This window comes from Callithrix jacchus, chromosome 22 (assembly GCF_049354715.1).
Source record: "Callithrix jacchus isolate 240 chromosome 22, calJac240_pri, whole genome shotgun sequence".
Lineage (NCBI taxonomy): Eukaryota > Metazoa > Chordata > Mammalia > Primates > Cebidae > Callithrix > Callithrix jacchus.
In genome coordinates, this window is record NC_133523.1 from 13,217,988 (window position 1) to 13,237,417 (window position 19,430).

A 19,430-nucleotide genomic window follows, 5' to 3' on the forward strand; every position below is an offset into this window, starting at 1 on the left:
GCTGGTGGGGGGGGGCGATCCCAGAGGCAATCCCCTGCCGCACCCCCAAACTCGGCCTCTCCGGGAGAACTAGAAGGGGGGCGGTGGCGGCGCGACTTCGGGTGTCTGTGGCTGGCTGGGAGTCCCGGTGCCTCTCGTCCCCCCAAACTCATCTCCCTCCCCAGGGTTGGGTGCCCGGCAGGTGCCACTCCACCTGGGCCAGGTGCCTGGCGCGGTGCCCTGGGAGGAGAGGAGGCTGCCGGGCCGGGCCCGTGCCCTTCCCCCGCATAACAAAGCTCCAGCCACCCCCGCCTCTAGACAGCTTTACGATCTTCCAGACGCCACCCAGATTGGCACCTGTTGGCGGAAGTACCGGAGTCACTGCATTAGGTCAGGGGACTGGGGACCCCCCCACTCCCACCCTCTGTGCTGTCTGGTGGAATCTTCTCCTGGGTGGGGAGTGTCCCAGTCAGCAGGCTGGAGTGCTCCCATATATAGAATCCTACTTCTTTGCATGGTGGCTGGGCAGGGCTGGGTCACCCCCAGTCCCCCAACACACACGTGACTGGCACAGATTCCCCCAGCCAGATTCCCCCTTTGCCACCTGGTGGATATCACTGCCCTGGACTCACCACCTTCCCCGTCTGTGACAAGCATAGCCAGGGTGACTGCCAACCTTCTTTGGTTCAAGTGACCCAAATCTGAGCAATGTCTGTGCCTCGGTGTCCCCATTAGCACCTCACCAGCCAGTTGACCGTCCTGTGGTTGTTGTGTAACTGGGTTCTCATCTCCTTCTGCACCTGCCCCCGGCCCCTCTGTGTCTCCCCCGTGACCCCCGTCACCCCCGTCCCTCCCGCCTCCCCAGTCCTGCTGATGGCCTGCCGGCCTTGCCGAGGAGCTGGGCGTATCTGGTGTTGCCGATCACACAAGGTCAGACCTCAGGGCTGGGATGGGCCGGGGTCCTTGCCTCTACCCCTGGCCCAGAGCAGGCTGTGTAGGAATTCCCGGGCGCTTGCATGCGCTTGGCGCATCCCACACATGACCCAGACAGGCTGTCCCATGCCCTGGTCTCCCCTTCCCATCTCCTCCCCTGTCTCTTCCCCTGTTCTGGTCTTTCCTCTCTCAAGGCTGCTTGGGCCTGCCGCCCTGTCCCTCTGTCTGTCCCAACGTGTGCTTGTCTGTTCTGTGTCCTGCAAACGGATGTCCTGTCCAGATTCCGGAAACGCCCAAGGCATTGAAATCTCCGGATGTGGGGGTCTAGGTCCCTGGCTGTGCTGGCAAGGCGGGGATTCTGGGAGGCAGGTCCTCTGGGTCTGAGGTCTCCGCTCCATGGGGGAACAGGGCTTCTCCATAGGCCAGGCCAGGCCCCTGAGTCCTGGGTTTGCCTTGCTGGCCCTCAGGTGACCCCAATGCCCTGGGTAGAAGTGAGTCATACTCAGGGGAGGAGAACCCAGGAGCCCAGCCTCCCTCCCTCTCTGTGTTACCTCCCTCAGCTGCTGGAGGTGGGGCCGAGGGAGGCTACCTCTCCTCTCTGCCTGGACTTCCCCAGTTGAGCTGGCCCCGCTCTTGGCTGTGTCCTTGCTCTGCCTGCTGGGATTGGGGTGGGGCCTGACTGAGCAAGGGTTGTATTCGGTGAGCCTGGGTTTAAATTCCAGTGCTGACACTTCCTTGCTGTGTGTCCTGGGCCCGGTGCCTTCGCCTCTCTGAGCCTCGGTTCTGACCTAGGAAAAATGGGACTAAGAGGGTGTTCATGGGAGAGAGAGACCAAGACCTGGCCAGCACTTTGCAGGCGGGGCTGCGGTGAAGGCGTTATGGTAAGCGTCCTGGTCAGCGGCTCAGGGTGTGAATCTATGTGCTTCGTGATTTATTTACTTATTTACATTTATTTATTTTGGGGGAGAGAGTCTTCTCTGTCACCCAGGCTGGAAGTACAGTGGTGCTATCCTAGGTCACTGCAGCCTCGATTTCCGGTGCTCAGGTGATCTTCCTGCCTCAGCCTCCCAAATAGCTGGGACAAAGGCACAGACCAACACACCTGGCTAATTTGTTTTTGTTTTTGTAGAGACAGGGTCTTGCTCTGTTGCCCCGGCTGGAATGCAGTGGCGAGATTCTAGTTCACTGCAGCCTCAAACACCTGATCTACAGGACTACAGGCGTGCACTGCCACACCTGGCTAATTTTTTCCTTTATTTCTTTTTTAAAATTAAGACTGGGGTCTCACTCTGTCACCCAGGCTGGAGTGCAGCTGCGTGATCTCTGCCTCCTAGACTCAAGCCATCCTGTCACCTCAGCCTTCTGAGTAGCTGGGACTACAGGTGCCATCTGGGCACCACCATGCCCAGCTAATGTTTGTATTTTTAGTAGACAAGGTTTTGCCATGTTGCCTAGGCTGGTCTTGAACTTTTGAGCTCAAAGCGACCTGCCCGCCTAGCCTCCCGAAGTGCTGGGATTACAGGTGTGAGCCACGGCACCCAGCCTTTCTTTTCTTCTTTTTTGAGACAGGCTCTTTTGCTCAGGCTGAAGTATGGTGGTGTGATCTTGGCCCACTGCAACAACCTCTGCCTCCTGGGCTCAACCGAGCCTCCCATCTCAGGGCTCCCAAGTAGTTGGGAGTACAGGCACACATCACCACACCTGGCAAATTTTTGTATTTTTTGTAGAGATGGCGTCTCACCATTTTGCCCAGTCTGGTCTGATCTGGCCTCATCCTCCGGCCTCATCCTCTTGAAGTGCTAAAACTCTTGGCAGTGCCATCATACCCTTCCAATACTTTTTTCTATTTTGTAGAGATTTTCTATATTGCCCAGACCTATCCAATTTCTGACCTAAAGCACTGCTCCTGCCTCAGTCTCCAAAAGTGCTGGGGTTCCAGATGTGAACCACTATGCCTGGCCAAATCTGTGAACCTTTGGCCTCAGCACTGCTGACACTGAGGGCTGGGTTGTTCTTTGCAGTGGGGGCTGTCCTGAGTACTGCAGGGTCCTGAGCAGCATCCCTGGCCTCGTCCTGATAGAAGCCACCTCCCTACCCACAGTTTGACAACCAAAAATGACTCTGTATGTCACCACATGTCCCTGGGTTTGGGGAGGAAATCTCCCCTCCATTGAAAACTACTGGGTTACTGGCCAGGCACGGTGGTTCACACTTGTAATCTCAGCACTTTGGGAGGCCGAGGCTGGCTGATCGCTTGAGGTCAGGAGTTCAAGACCAGCCTGGCCAACATGTGAAACATCGTGTCTACTAAAAATACAAAAAATAGTTGGGCGTGGTTGGCACGTGCCTGTAATCCCAGCTCCTCAGGAGGCTGAGGCAGGAGAATCGTCTGTACCAGTGAGTTGGAGGTTGCAGTGGGCCAAGATCGTGCCAGTGCACTCAAGCCTGGGCAACAGAGCGACACTCCGTTTCACAAAAAAAAAACCCCAAAAACAAAAAAACAAACTACTGTTACTTCCTTGAGCCTCACTTTCCTCACCTGTGAAGTGGGGAGATTGTTGGCAGCTCCTCAGGATGATTAGGGAGGGTTGGTAAGATGGTGGGAGTGATACAATTGGTCTGTGTCATTCCTTCCTAGGGCAGCTGCTCTTGAGATCAGTTAGGGGCCAAGGATAACATTCCTTGGCTGCGAAATGGATGCTCCCAGCTGAGGGAGATAATGCCAGGGGGCCATTTCCTAGCCAGCATTTGTAATCTGGGTGCTCTCATTTCAAATTGAGGCGGGGTGGGGGGGTTGGGGGGGACTCACACCTGTAATCCCAGCACTTTTGGAGGTCAAGGCAGGAGGATTGCTTGAGCCCAAGAGTTTGAGATCAGCCTGGGCAACATAGTGAGACCCCAGGTCTTTGAAAAATACAAAAATTGGAGGCTGGGTGCAGTGGCACGTGTCTGTAATTCTGGCACTTTGGGAGGCTGAGGTGGGTGGATCATGAGGTCAAGAGATTGAGACCAGCCTGGCCAACATGGTGAAACCCCGTCTCTATTAAAAATACAAAAATTAGCCAGGCATGGTGGCGTGCGCCTGTAGTCCCAGCTACTCTGGAGGCTGGGGCAGGAGAATTGCTTGAATCCAGGAGGCAGAGGTTGCATCAAGCTGAGATCACACCACTGCATTCCAACCTGGTTATAGAGCAGGACTCCATCTTAAAAAAGAGAGAAAAATACAAAAATTAGCCAGGTGTGGTGATGCGTGCCTATAGTCCCAGCTACTCAGGAGGCTGAGCTGGGAGGACCGTTTGAGCCTGGGAGGTAGAGACTGCAAGGAGCCTGGATCACACCATTGCACTGCAGCCTGGGAGACAGAGTAAGACCCTGACTCAAGGCCGGGCGCGGTGGCTCACGCCTATAATCTCAGCACTTTGGGAGGCCAAGGTGAGTGGATCACGAGGTCAAGAGATCGAGACCATCCTGGTCAACATGATGAAACCCCATCTCTACTAAAAATACAAAAAATTAGCTGGGCATGGTGGCGCATGCCTGTAATCCCAGCTACTCAGGAGGCTGAGGCAGGAGAATTGCCTGAACCCAGGAGGCGGAGGTTGCAGTGAGCCGAGATCGCGCCATTGCACTCCAGCCTGGGTAACAAAAGCGAAACTCCATTTCACGAAAAAAGAAAAAAAAAAAAGACCCTTACTCAAAAAAAGAAAAAAAAGTTACATGAGATATTCAACCTAATTGTAAAGTAGCTTTATATTAGGTATTTTTGCCCAAATGTAGGCTTGGATAAGTGCTCTGGGCACATTTAAGGTAGCGAAGGGTGAACTGCGATGTCTGGTAGATAAGGTATATTAAATACATTTTTGACATGATATTTTCAACTTACGATGAGCTTATCAGGCAGTCACCCATCGTAAGTTGGTGCATGTCTGTAGTTGTTCTTGAACGTTACTGTGTATTTAGCGAGTGGTTTTGTAGGCTGTTGATTTGGGGCATTCTTTTTTTTTTTTTGGAGACAATCTCGCTCTGTCGCCCAGGCTGGAGTACAGTGGTGCGATCTCGACTCACTGCAACCTCCGCCTCCTGGGTTCAAGCGATTCTCCTGCCTCAGCCTTCCGAGCAGCTGGACGTTTCACTATGCCTGGCTAATTTTTGTATTTTTAGTAGAGACCGGGTTTCACCATATTGGCCAGGCTGGTCTCGAACTCCTGACCTCAAGTGATCTGCCTACCCCAGCCTCCCAAAGTGCTGGAAATACAGATGTGAGCCAACATAACCGGCCTGGTTTTGGGAACTTTTTTTTTTTTAGACAGGGTTTCACTCTTCTTGCCGAGGCTAGAGTGCAATGGCGCAATCTTGGCTCACTGCAACCTCCGCCTCCTGGGTTCAGGCAATTCTCCTGCCTCAGCCTCCTGAGTAGCTGGGATTACAGGAGTGCACCACTATGTCCGGCTAATTTTTTGTATTTTTAGTAGAGACGGAATTTCACCATGTTGGCCAGGCTGGTCTTGAACTCCCAACCTCAGGTGATCCACCTGCCTCAGCTTCCCAAAGTGCTGGGATTACAGATGTGAGCCACCATGCCTGGCTGGTTTTGGGAAGTCTTATCCCAGCCTCCCATTGCTGTCCCCTAATCGTGTTCACCCAAGGGAGGTGCCACCGGGCTGGCCAGGACCGTGGGCCTCTCAGCTACGGTCAGCAACAGTTGGCAACTGGACTGAGAGGAAGCAGGAAGGTGGGACGGCCTGTCTGCAGGAAGGGGGCCTCGCCTCTGAAGAAGTGGCTCTTCTGACCCTGAAGGGGAAGCCGGGCGGGGACAAGGGGTGGTTGGGAGGGTCTGGGTGTAGGGGACGTATGCAGGTAGTCACAGGGCTGGAGGCCTGTGGGAGCATGGATGCACTGCGAGGGCCTCAGGGAGCGTGCATACATGTGTGAGCATGCGCACATGCATGAGCATGTGGGCCGTGCCCTCGGGAAGGTGGGAGTGTGTCTGGTATGGGTTCTAGAGTGATGCCTATAAGCACTTGTGTATGTTTGCAAATAGGTGCATCGTATGTGGTAGGCATGGGAATGGGTACCCTGTGAGCCCATGTTCCAGGCACACACCTGCAGGTGTGGAAGTGTGCACCTGTGTGTGGGTCTTGGTTTCATTCAAACCCACAGCATGGAAGTGTGCACTTATATGAGCCTGTGCTACAGGCACACACCTGCAGGCATGAAAGTGTGCAAACACAGGCCGGCGTGGTGGCTCACGCCTGTAATCCCAGCACTTTGGGAGGCCAAGCTGGGTGGATCACCTGAAGTCAGGAGTTCAAGACCAGCCTGGCCAACATGGTGAAGCCCCATCTCTAGTAAAAATATAAAAATTAGCCAGGCGTGGTGGTATGTACCTGTATTCCCAGCTACTCGGGAGGCTGAGGCAGGAGAATTGCTTGAACCTGGGAGGCGGAGGTTGCCATGAACCAAGATCGTGCCACTGCACTCCAGCCTGGGCAACACGGAGGCTCCGTCTCAAAAAAGAAAAAGTGTGCAAACACTTGTGAGCCGTGTTCTGTGCACATGCTCATGTGTATGTGAAGGTGTGTGCAAACTCACGTCAGCCCTTGGTGCCTGCATCCCCTCCTGGATACACTGAGTGTGTGAATGTACGAACTGCCTATACCTTGGACATTCTTTAGGGACAGGGAGCAAGGACTGTACCTGGGTTTCATCTAGAGGAGCAGGCTTGGCCCTAGAGGTGGCTGAAGGGAAGGTCCCTTAGATGCCCTGAAGTTGGCCCCACGCACGGGGTGCTGGGAGTTGACAGGAAAGAGGAAGTGGCAGCCAAGAGGCCCTGGTGGGGCTGAGGTTCAGGAAGAGGGCGGGGCCCTCAGCCCGGACCCAGGATGGCGGAGGCCGATACCCCCTTGGAGCCGGAGCTGGAGGTGGGGGCCGGGGTCCCTGTGGGGGCAGGCAGAAGGGGACCCCAGGTGGCATAGGCTGGTAGTTCTACCCCGGGTACCTCTCAGTTCGGGAGCAAGGAGAGGAGATGGGGCACTGGCCTCAGAGATCTCTGTTTGGCGGATGAGAGTATCCAGGGCCCTTCGGAGCTCCCAGGTTGGTGGAGAGAGAGGAGGGAGACGGGGCTGTGCTCAGGGTCCCAGTTGTTGAAGATAGGAGAAGAGCAGATGAGGCCTGTCCTCAAGACCCCATAGTTTGGGGGTACAGCAGAGAGAAGACTCGACCTGCCCTTGGGATGCCGTAGTTTGGGGGTGTAGCTGAGGAAAGAGGCCTGCCCACAGGATACCTGGTTTGGGGGTGTAGCTGAGGAAAGATGAGGCCTGCCCTCAGGATGCCTTAGTTCCAGAGTACAGTAGAGGGAAGATGGGGCCTGTTCTCAGGACCCCGTAGTTTTGGGGGTACAGCAGAGAGAAGATAGGGCCTGCCCTTGGGACATTGTAGTTTGGGGAAGCAGCAGAGAAAAGAAGGAGCATCCTTTGGGACCCTCTAGTTTGGGGGAGGCAGAAGGGAGATAGATCTTATTCTTGAGACCCCCTTAATGTGAGGGACACCGTGGTGGTGGGGGTGACAAGGCCCTGCTCTTTTCTTTTTTTTAAATGTACAGCAAAACTATGATCACGAGAAGAGGCCCTGCTCTTGAGACCTCTCAGTTTGGGGGTGGGGTCAGGAAGCAGTGTCAGGGCCTCGTCTCACCTTTTAGTTTTGGGAGTCAGAGGAGGTACAGCAGGCCTGTCTTGGGAGCCCCAATCCAGGGCAGAGGCTGGGCCAGGCTGACTGCATGTGGTCTGTACCCAGAGTCCTCCTGGCTCCACTGACCCTGCTCTGTCCCCCGTAGAGTGAGCCTCGAAGCTGGTCCCTGCTGGAGCAGCTGGGCTTGGCCGGGGCAGACCTGGCGGCCCCCGGGGTGCAGCAGCAGCTGGAGCTGGAGAGGGAGCGGCTGCGGCGGGAAATCCGCAAGGAGCTGAAGCTGAAGGCGGGTGCTGAGAACCTGCGGCGGGCCACCACTGACCTGGGCCGCAGCCTGGGTCCTGTGGAGCTGCTGCTTCGGGGCTCCTCCCGCCGCCTCGACCTGCTGCACCAGCAGCTGCAGGAGCTGCACGCCCATGTGGTGCTGCCCGACCCAGCGGCCACCAACGGTGAGCAGGGGTGCCCCCAGGGATGTGGGACTCCAGGGGTTCCAGTGCCCACCGGCTCACCCATGGTCTCCAGAGCCAGCTTAACCCATCTCCACAGACCCCCAGGGAGATGCATGCCATGACCCACCCAGCCATCAACACTTAGAGAGGTACACACAGCCATGCCAGCACGGGGTAACACAAGACTGTGCACCCCTGGCCTGCACACATCTTTTTAAACATTCTTTCTTTTTTTTTTTCCCCAAATAAATAAAAATACAAAAATTAACTGAGCGTGGTGGCGGGCACCTGTATTTCCAGCTACTTGGGAAGCTGAGGCAGGAGAATCTCTTGAACTGAGGTGGAAGCTGCAGTGAGCCGAGATCACACCATTGCACCCCAGCCTGGGCGACAGAATGAGACCCCCTCTCAAAAAAAAAAAAAAAAAAAAAAAGATGTGCCCTCTGTTGCCCAGTCTGGAGTACAGCTGTTCACAGATGCAGTCATGATATACTACAGCCTTGACCTCTTGGGCTCAAGGGATCCTTCCAATCTCAGCCTCTCAGGTAGCTGGGACTACAGGCATGCACCACTGCTCCTGGCTAAATTTCCTTTTTTAAAAAAAAAAATTATTTATTTATTTATTTATTTTAAGATGGGGTTTCACCATGTTGGTCAGGCTGGTCTTGAACTCCCGACCTCAGGTGATCCTCCTGCTTTGGCCTCCAAAGTGCTTGGATTACAGGCATGAGCCACCACGCCCAGCCAATTTCCCTTTTTTTTTTTCTTAGATGAAGTCTCGGTCTCTCACCAGGCTGGAGTGCAGTGGCGCAATCTTAGCTCACTGCAACCTCCACATCCGGGGTTCAAGCAATTCTCCTGCCTCAGCCTCCCAAGTAGCTAGGACTACAGGCATGGGCCACCGTGCCCAGCTAATGTTTTGTATTTTTAGTGGTGACGGAGTTTCACCATGTGGTCCAGAATGATTTTGATCTCCTGACCTTGTGATCCACCTGCCTCAGCCTGTCTCAAGGAAACAAAACAAAACAGCTGGGCACAGTGGCTCACAGCTGTAATCCCAGCACTTTGGGAGGCTAAGGTGGGCAGATCACTTGAGGTCAGGAGTTTGAGACCAGCCTGGCCAACATAGCAAAACCCCGTCTCTACTAAAAACAGAAAAATTAGCCAGGCGTGATGGTGCTTGCCTGTAATCCCAGCTACTAGGGAGGCTAAAGCAGGGGAATCGCTTGAACCCAAGAGGCAGAGTTTGCGGTGAGCTGAGATCGTGCCACTGCACTCCAGCCTGGGTGACAGAACGAGACTCCATCTCAAATAATAATAATAATAATAAAGAAAATAAAATTTTATAGACTCTCGCAGAGTCATGACAACACCCAAAGGCTTATATACTGTCACCCAACACCCAGAGAAATATAGACACACCAACATAGACAGTACCGACCTGTGCAGTCAGTCACACCAAGCCTCAGAGATTCACATACTCAGCCGCTGAACCCTTACAGACGTACACAGTCCCAACAGTCAGAGGCTTATACCCACAGTCAGGTGAAGCTTGATGATGCCACAGCACTTATGCCCATACCCAGTCCTTCCATAGACACAAGCATGTCAGCTACTGGAGAACGGCACTGTCACATCAGCACTCAGGAGCAGAGTTGAGACAGCATCCCAGACCTCAAACAATCACTCTGGTTTTTTTTTGAGATGGAGTTTTGCCCAGGCTGGAGTGCAATGGCATGATCTTGGCTCACCACAATCCACCTCCCGGGTTCAAGTGATTCTCCTGCCTCAGCCTCCTAAGTAGCTGGGATTATAGGCATGTGCCACCACCCCTGGCTAATTTTGTATTTTTAGTAGAGATGGGTTTTTTCATGTTGGTCAAGCTGGTATCGAACTCCTGACCTCAGGTGATCCACCCGCCTTGGTATCCCAAAGCGCTGGGATTATAGGCATGAACCACCTGGTCTTTTGGGTTTTTTTTGGTGGAGAGCGGGTGGGGATGGAGTCTCACTCTGTCGCCCAACCTGGAGTGCAGAACACAATCTCGGCTCACTGCAACCTCTACCTCCCGGGTTCAAGTGATTCTCTTGCCTCAGCCTCTCAAGTAGCTGGGATTAGAGCCCTCTGCCACCATGCCCAGCTAATTTTTGTATTTTCAGTAGATGCAGGGTTTTACCATATTGGCCAGGCTGGTCTTGCACCCCTGCTGTCAGGTGATCCATCTGCCTTGGCCTCCTAAAATGCTGGGATTACAGGTGTGCGCCACCATGCCCAGCCTTGGCTAATTTTTGTATTTTTAGTACTAGAGATGGAGTTTTACCATGTTGGCCAGGGTGGTCTTTAACTCCTGACCTCAGACAGTCCGCCTGCCTCGGCCTCCCAAAGTGCTAGGATTACAGGAGTGAGCCACTGCGCCCGGCTTCAGTCATTTCTGCACCCAGGGTCCCCTTCAGTATCACACCACTCTCCAGAGACTCATGCAGACACACGTATCTGGAGGCTTGGTCATACCAAACTGGAGCTCTGAACTCACAGTTGTAGCACCAGTCAGAAATGTACACAGAGCCTCTCCCAACACGCACAGTCTCAGACAGTTGTTCTAACACACGGTGTCTCACAGAGTCAAGCTGAAACCTAGGGAGACACACACTCAGCCATGCCAACACCCTGCAGCTCCCAGATGGCACCACTCCCACATCCATAGGTTCACACAAGCCATGTATGTAGTTACTCACAGGCCTCCCAAGTGCAGTGGAACCAGCACCACAGACACGCTTGTACACCTGGGTGCCTGCCCACACTCATTCATCCTGGGTCTGCCCCAGCCTTGAGGGGTTTCCCTGGGAGGGCAAGGGGATAGACCCCTGGGCCCTGGTATCCCCCTGCCTGCCTGTCTGCTGGTCCACAGCTCCCCATCCCCTATTCCCCAGGGGCAATGCCCAGGCTGGGCTGAGGGTAAAGCCTCCCAGGCAGACCGAGGTGATGACGTGTAGTGACTCTCTCCCACCTGTCGCCTCCAGATGGCCCCCAGTCCCCGGGTGCGGGTGGCCCTGCCTGCTCGGCCACCAACCTGAGCCGTGTGGCGGGCCTGGAGAAGCAGTTGGCCATTGAGCTGAAGGTGAAGCAGGGGGCAGAGAACATGATCCAGACCTACAGCAATGGCAGCACTAAGGTGAGACAGCACGTGCACACATGCCATGTGCACACACCACACCTGTGCACACCCACCCAAATGCACACACCACACCTGCACACCCACTTGCATGTGCACACACCCACACAGATGCACATACCACACCTGTGCACACACCACACCTGCACACCCACCTGCATGTGCACACACCCACACAAATGCACACTCCATACCTGCACACCCACCCGAATGTGTACATACCCACTCAAATGCGCACACCACACCTGTGCACACACCCACACAAATGCACACTCCACACCTGCACACCCACCCGCATGTGTACACACCCACTCAAATGCGCACACCACACCTGTGCACTCACACTCCACCCACACCTGCACACCCACCCGCATGTGTATACACTTGTCCGTGTGTGCACACACCCACGGGAATCTGCACCCACACCTGTGTATGCACACCCACACGTGCACACCCACCCATACGTGTACACACCTGTCCATGTGTGGACACACCCACTCGAATCTGCACCCACACCTGTACATGCAAACACTCACTGGCATGTACCCCCACATTTGTACATGCACACACCTACCTGCATGTGTACACACATACTTGAATGTGCACACACAGATGCACATTCATGCACACTTGCACACACCCACATGTGCACACACCAGCCTGTGTACCTACACCCCATGTGCATGCACACATACCTGCACATGCACACACCTGCTTGTGTACCCACACCTGCCCTTTGCTTATGCACACACACCTGCACATACACATTTGCAGTGCACATGCACGTGTACACGCCCATGTGTGCACACTCACCCACTGATATATCTGCACACACACCGCACATGTATGCACACACCTGTGAGCAGATCACAGGCTGGGGGGCACAGGGTGCAGCCTACAGCTGCCCCATGGGAGGCTGGGACCCTCTGGGTTGGGGACATACTGACAGATGGGTGTGACTTGCTGGCAGGACTCAGGTATGGGCAGCTCATGGGGGTGTATAGGAAACATGACTGTGAGTGATGTCAGACACGTGATAGATTGTCTCCCTTCCCCACAGAGTCCCCATGCAGGGCCTCAAGTGCACCCACAGTCAGGGAAACATACAACCCCTCACTGCTGACGGTGTCCCCTATTACAAGCACACACAGTCATGTCAATGCCTTGACATACACACACACCATTATCAAAACATCTAGACACACACACACTCACACACAGAGACTTTCTCATACTAGGGACACACATCAGTAACAGCATCTAGGAACACATGGAGAATCGCACCACAGCCACATCTGGATACACACACACACACACACACACACACTCTCTCTCTCTCTCTCTCTCTCTCTCTCTCTCTCTCTCTGTCTCTCTCTCTCTCTCTCTCTCCTCTCTCTCTCTCTCACATCCATACCCAGAGGTTGGTGCACACGGCCACAAACACACTCACATTTCCCGTCCTGCCAATCAGTTCTGGGAACATGCAGGTCTGCATCAACACCCAGAGATTCCCACACCACAAGCACAGGCTGGCTGGAGAAATCAGGTCCAGACTCACAGGTTGCTGTGTGCATGTCCTCCCCTGTGAATGTCATATGGAAGGATACACTGCATGGATTTTTAAAAATTACATTATTTTATTTATTTATTTTTTGAGATGGAGTCTAACTCTATCGCCTAGGCTGAAGTGCAGTGGCATGATCTCGGCTCACTGCAACCTCTGCCTCCTAGTTCAAGTGATTCTCCTGCCTCAGCATCCCAGGTACCTGGGATTACATGCATGTGCTACCATGCCCCGTTAATTTTTGTGCTTTTGGTAGAGACGAGGTTTCACCATATTGGTCAGGCCAGTCTCTAACTCCTGACCTCAGGTCATCTGCCCACGTTGGCCTCCCAAAGTGATGGGATTACAGATGTGAGGCACCTCACCTGGCCTGACATTATTTTATTTTATTTTTATTTTTATAGAGATAGGGGTCTCACTATGTTGCCCAGGCTGGACTTGAACTCCTGGGCTCAAGCAATCCTCCTGCCTTGACCTCCCAAGGTGCTGGGATTACAGATGTGAGCCACTGCACCCCATTCATCAATTGATGAACATTTGGCTCTTGCCACCTTTCTAGCAATTGTGAATAGTTTTGCTATGAACACCTGTGTACAAGTAATTGAACACCATTCTATGAAAATGTACAGTCTAGATCAATCGCATATTTTTGTATGTGTATCTGAGCATTATATACAAAAAGAATAAGAGTTTCTCATCTCCTGGCCGGGCGCGGTGGCTCATGCCTGTAATCCCATCACTTTGGGAGGCTGAGGTGGGTAGATCATGAGGTCAGGAGCTCAAGACCAGCCTGGCCAACGTGGTGAAACCCCGTTTCTACTAAAAATACTAAAAATTAGCTGGGCGTGATGGCACATGCCTGTAATCCCAGCTATTCAGGAGGCTGAGGCAGGAGAATCGCTTGATCCTGGGAGGCGGAAGTTGCAGTGAGCTGAGATTGCACGGTTGCACTCCAGCCTAGCAGCAGAGCAAGACTCCTTCTCAATAACAAAAACAAAAACAACAACAAAAAAAGAGTTTCTCACCTCCTAAGAAAGAATTTCTGCCCCCCCGGGAGTGATACTGACCCAATGAAAATGAGTAGAGTAGGCCAGGTGGTGACTTATGCCTGTAATCCCAGCATGTTGGGAGGCCAAGGCAGGTGGATCACTTGAGGTCAGGGGTTCGAGATCAGCCTGGCCAACATGGTGAAACCCCAGCTCTACTAAAAAGAATACGAAAATTAGCTGGGCATGGTGGTGCATGCCTGTAATCCCAGCTACTCGGGAGCTGAGGCAAGAGAATCGGTTGAACCTGGGAGGCGGAGGTTGCAGGAAGCTGAGATTGCGCCACTGCACTCCAGACTACGCAACAGAGTGAGATTCTGTCTCAACAAAATAAAATATAATTAATTAATTAATTAATTGCCGCCAAGAGAGGTTGACTGGCTTGCTGGAAGTCACAGAGATATTAGGTGGCAGAGCCAGGATCCAAACCCCATGGACTATGTCACGCCATGGTACCCAGGAATGCACGGAAGTGCATTTATTTACTTATTTATTTCTTTACTTTGAGACAGGGTCTTGCTCTGTTGCTCAGGCTGGAGGACAGCGATGCAGTCTCAGCTCACTGCAGCCTCCAACTCCTGGGCTTGAGTGATCTTCCCGCCTCAGCTCTGAGTAGCCGGGATTACAGGTGCACGCCACCAAGCCCAGCTGAGTTTTATATTTTTTGTGGAGACAGGGTCTTGCCATGGGTTGCCCAAGCTGGTGTCGAACTCCTGGGCTCAGTGATCCACCCGCCTCGGCCTCCATAAGTGCTGGGATTACAGGTGTGAGGCACCGTGCCCAGCCTGCAAATGTGTGTTGTTACATCCACACATCATCTAGGACCTGTGAGGTGTGGCCGGACCCCAGCCACCTAGCCTTCCTCTCACAGCCTGTCTGCCTCCAGGACCGGAAGCTGCTGCTGACAGCCCAGCAGATGTTGCAGGACAGTAAGACCAAGATAGACATCATCCGCATGCAACTCCGCCGGGCACTGCAGGCCGGCCAGCTGGAGAGCCAGGCGGCCCCGGATGAGACCCAAGGTGAGTTATTGGTACATAGTCATGCCCATTCATTTGCTATGTTTTTGATTCCTTTTACATCACAACAGCAGAGTCGAGTAGTACAACAGAGCCTTGTGGGCTGTAAAGTCAAAATTATTTGCTATCTGACTTTTTTTTTTTGATATGGAGTCTCACCTGGGCTGGAGTGCAGTGGTGTGATCTCGGTTCACTGCAGCCTCTGCCTCCCGGGTTCAAGCGATTCTCCTGCCTCAGCTTCCCGAGTAGCTGGGATTACAGGTGTCTGCCACCACACCTGGCTAATTTTTGTATTTTTAGTAGAGATGGGGTTTCACTATGTTGGCCAGGCTGGTCTTGAACTCCTGACCTCAGGTGATCCACCCACCTCAACTTCCCAGAGTGCTGGGATTACAGGCGTGAGCCACTGCACCTGGCCAGCAATCTGACTACCAAAAAGAAGGTGTGGGCCCCTGCATCAGGTGGTTGTCTTGTCACCACAGCCCCTCTGTGTGCAGAACTGTGAGTATGCCTGGCGTGTGCATGTGTGTGTGTTTCTGTGTGCATCTGTGTGTATGAATGCCTGGGGGTGTCTCCCAAACTCAACTTGCTGGGATTGTCAGCCTGAATATGTGACAGGATCTTGGTGTATTGTGTGCAGGGCTGTCTTCGTCCATACTACTGATGTGTGTTTCCGGTTTTTGACAGAGTCACTTCCTCATCCAGGCTGGAGTGCAGTGATGTGATCTTGGCTCCCTATGACCACTGCCTCCTGGGTTCAAGCAATCCTTCTGCCTCAGCCTCCCAAGTAGCTGGGATTACCGGCGTGTGCCACCATGCCTCACTAATTTTTTGTGTTTTTAGTAGAGATGGGGTTTCATCATGTTGGCCAGGCTGGTCTTGAAATTCTGACCTCAGGTGATTTGCCCACCTTGGCCTCCCAAAGTGCTGGGATTACAGGCGTGAGCCACTACACCCAGCCTAAATTTTTTTTAATTAGCTGGGCATGGTGGCATGCACCTGTGGTCTCAGCTACTCACTCAGGAGGCTGAGATAGGAGGCTCGCTTGAGTCCAGTCCAGGCTCTAAGTAGAGCCCAGGGAGAATCAAAACATAATCACACTGCCATATGGTAAAGCATAGGGACAGGTGAAGAAATGCCATCACGTTGTCACACAGGCAAGTCAGTTTCACTGACAGCCACAGGCATAGAGACCCAATGTCACAGGGAAAAAACTTGAGTGTGTTCTCACACCCAGTGTGAAGTCATAGGGACACAGTCACCGAGTGGCACAGGGAGAGGCACAAGGACACAGTCACACAGGTGTAGGACATTTGTCACCCACAGATCACGCTTACTCATGGTTGTAGTTTCCTAGGACGGTCTTATTAAAATAACTCTTTTTTTTTTTTGAGACAGGGTCTCACTCTATTGCTCAGGCTGGAGTGCATTGGTGCAATCTTGGCTCACTGCAACCTCTGCCTCCCGGGTTCAAGCAGTTCTCCTACCTCAGCCTCCCAAGTAGCTAGGATTACAGGCCCTTGCCACCATGCCAGGCTAATTTTTGTATTTTTTAGTAGAGATGGGTTTCAGCATGTTGGTCAGGCTGGTCTCGAACTCCTAACCTGTGATCCACCCGCCTCAGTCTCCCAAAGTGCTGGGATTACAGATGTGAGCCACCACGCTTGGCCTGACTATTCTGAATAATGACCCTGGCACTTGGTCTCGGAGAGTCACACTCACAGTCACCCCGTGCCCACGTGTCACTCACTGGGACACCAATAACACAGACACAGTCGCAGGGAAGTTGATAGTCACAGGCACGTTGCCTTATAAACGCAGCCTCAGCTAGATGCAGTGGCTCACGCCTGTAATCCCAACATTTTGGAAGCTGAGGGGGTGGATCATTTGAGGTCAGGAGTTTGAGACCAGCCTGGCCAACATGATGAAACTCCGTCTCTACTAAAAATACAAAAATAGCTGGGCATTGTGGTGGGCACCTGTACTCCCAGCTACTCAGGAGGCTGAGGCAGGAGAGTTGCTTGAACCCGGGAGGCAGAAGTTGCAGTGAGCTGAGATTGTACCACTGCATTCCAGCCTGAGCAACAGAGTGATACTCTGTCTCAAAAAAACACACACAAAAAAACACATAGTCTCACTGTCACCCCTAGACCTTCCGCCACACGGTGCTTAGTCAGTCACTGGGACTTTTAGGGATAAAGTCACCATGCTTGTGGCAACACCCAGAGACAGTGGAATCTGTGATCCTACCATTACACATGGTCACTGCGAAGTCCATGTGGGTATCCACAATCACACCCACCATCGCACTGACACATTGCCCAAGACACTATTTTTTTGTTTAGACTGGCTGTGTTGCCCAGGCTGGAATGCAGTGGCACAATCATAACTCACTGCAGGCTTGACCTTCTGGGCTCGAACAATCCTGCTGAGTAGCTGGGACCTCAGACATGTGCCACCATACCCAGCTAAATAAAAAAAAATTTTGGCCGGGCGAGGTGGCTCCCAGCACTTTGGGAGTCAAGGCGGGTGGATCATGAGGTCAGGAGATCGACATCACCCGGCCAATATGGTGAAACTCCGTCTCTACTAAAATACAAAAAAATATTAGCCAGGTGTGGTGGCACACACTTGTAGTCCCAGCTGTTTGGGAGGCTGAGGCAGAAGAATTGCTTGAACTCAGGTGGTAGAGGTTGCAGTGAGACGAGATTGCACCACTGCACTCCAGCTGGGTGACAGAGTAAGACTCTGTCTCAAAAAAAAATTTTTTTTTTTTTTTTGTAGAGACTGGATTTTGCTATGTCACCCAGGTTGGTCTCAGACTCCTGACCTCAAGTGATCCTCCTGACTTACCCTCCCAAAGTGTTGAGATTATACGCGTGAACCACCATGCCTGGCCTGTGCCCCTTTCCTTGACCATGTGCTTGGGCATAAATGCATTTGTGTCTGTGACCGTGCTTCTCTGCCCCTATAATGGTGTCCCTGTGCCCAAGGTGACAGGGCTGTGTCTGTATAACAGAGCCTGACTCATGACAGTGTCTCTATGTGACAGTGTGACTGCATCTATGTGACACAGTATGTGTTCCTCTGCTTGCAGGTGACAGTGTGCCCACGCTGGTGACAAAGTGGTAATGCTGTTTGTCCCTGTGGGCGACAGTGTGACAGTGTCAATGCTACAGTGCCTGTCTTACTTGGCTTGGGCCACCATAAGAAAGTCCCATAGGCTGAGTGGCTTAAACAACAGACATTTATTTTTCTCATAGTTCTGGAGACTGGCAGTCCCAAGTCAGGGTGCCAGCATGGTCAGTTCCTAGTGTGGGCTCTCTTCCTGGCTTACAGATAGCTGCCTTCTTACTGTGTCTTCACATGGCGGAGAAAGAGCTTTAGTGTCTCTTCCTCTTGTTTTTTATTTTTATTTATTTTTTTGAGACAGAGTTTCGCTCTTGTTACCCAGGCTGGAGTGCAATGGGGCGATCTTGGCTCACCGCAACCTCCGCCTCCTGAGTTCAGGCAATTCTCCTGCCTCAGCCTCCTGAGTAGCTGGGATTACAGGCATGCACCACCATGCCCAGCTATTTTTTTGTATTTTTAGTAGAGACGGGGTTTCACCATGTTGACCAGGATGGTCTCGATCTCTTGACCTCGTGATCCACCCGCCTCGGCCTCCCAAAGTGCTGGGATTACAGGCTTGAGCCACCGTGCCCGGCTATTTTTATTTTTTTGAGACAGGGTCTTGGTCTCTCACCCAGGCTGGCATGCATTGGCATGATCACAGTTCACTGTATCCTTGACCGTCTGGGCTCAAGTGGTCCTCCTGCTTCAGCCTCCTGAGTAGCTGGGACTACAGGCACACGCCACCATGCCTGGCTAATTTATTTATTTATAGTAAGACAAGGTCTCTCAACGGTGCCCAGGCTGATTTCAAACTCCTGCCTCAGCTTCCCAGAGCACTGGGATTACAGGTGTGAGCCACTGTGGCCAGCCTCTTCCTCTTCAGATAAGGGCACTAATCTCATCATGATGGCCCTTCCTCTATGACCTCACCTAACCCTAATTACCTCCCAAAGGCCTTTTCTGCAAGTGCCATCCATTGGGGATTAGGGGTTCAACATAGGAATTTGGTAGGAGACAAACATTCAGTCTCTAACAGTGTCTTTGTGACTGATGCCATCTGTGTGGGTATAGTTGTATCTCTGTGGTTGTCCAAATGCCCATGAGTGTCACTGTGCCTGGTTGACTATGTAACCTGGTGACTGTATGATTTTTTTTTTTTAATGAGATGAGTCTCGGTCTGTCACCCAGGCTGGAGTGCAGTGTTGTGATGTTGGCCCACTGCAGCCTTCACTTCCTGGGTTCAAGTGATTCTCCTGCCTCAGCCTCCTGAGTAGCTGGAATTACAGGCATGCATCACCACACCCAACTTTTTTTTTTTTTGAGACTAACTCTTGCTCTGTCACCAGGCTGGAATATAGTGGTACAGTCTTGGCTCACAGCAACCTTGCCTCCTGGGTTCAAGCGATTCTCTTGCCTCAGCCTTCTCAAGTAGTTGGGACCACAGGCATGCACCACCACGCCCGGCTAGTT

General features: G+C 52.7%; 1 protein-coding gene across 12 annotated transcripts in view; it reads left to right on the forward strand.

Annotated features, from left to right (window-relative positions):
* The window catches only part of PKN1 (protein kinase N1), a 41,370-nt gene that overhangs the window by 909 nt on the left and 21,031 nt on the right, over nt 1–19,430 (forward strand). For 5 of the 12 annotated variants that reach the window (XM_078360785.1, XM_078360784.1, XM_035284957.3 and 2 more), the window contains 3 exons: nt 7,745–8,045; nt 11,066–11,217; nt 14,714–14,849. In XM_078360785.1, the coding sequence (XP_078216911.1) occupies nt 7,745–8,045; nt 11,066–11,217; nt 14,714–14,849 (589 nt within the window). Of the gene's footprint in view, nt 1–14; nt 370–844; nt 910–1,704; nt 1,794–6,771; nt 7,006–7,744; nt 8,046–11,065; nt 11,218–14,713; nt 14,850–19,430 lie in introns of those variants that run through there. The other 7 variants (XM_078360783.1, XM_054249459.2, XM_078360786.1 and 4 more) reach the window with 7 other exon arrangements.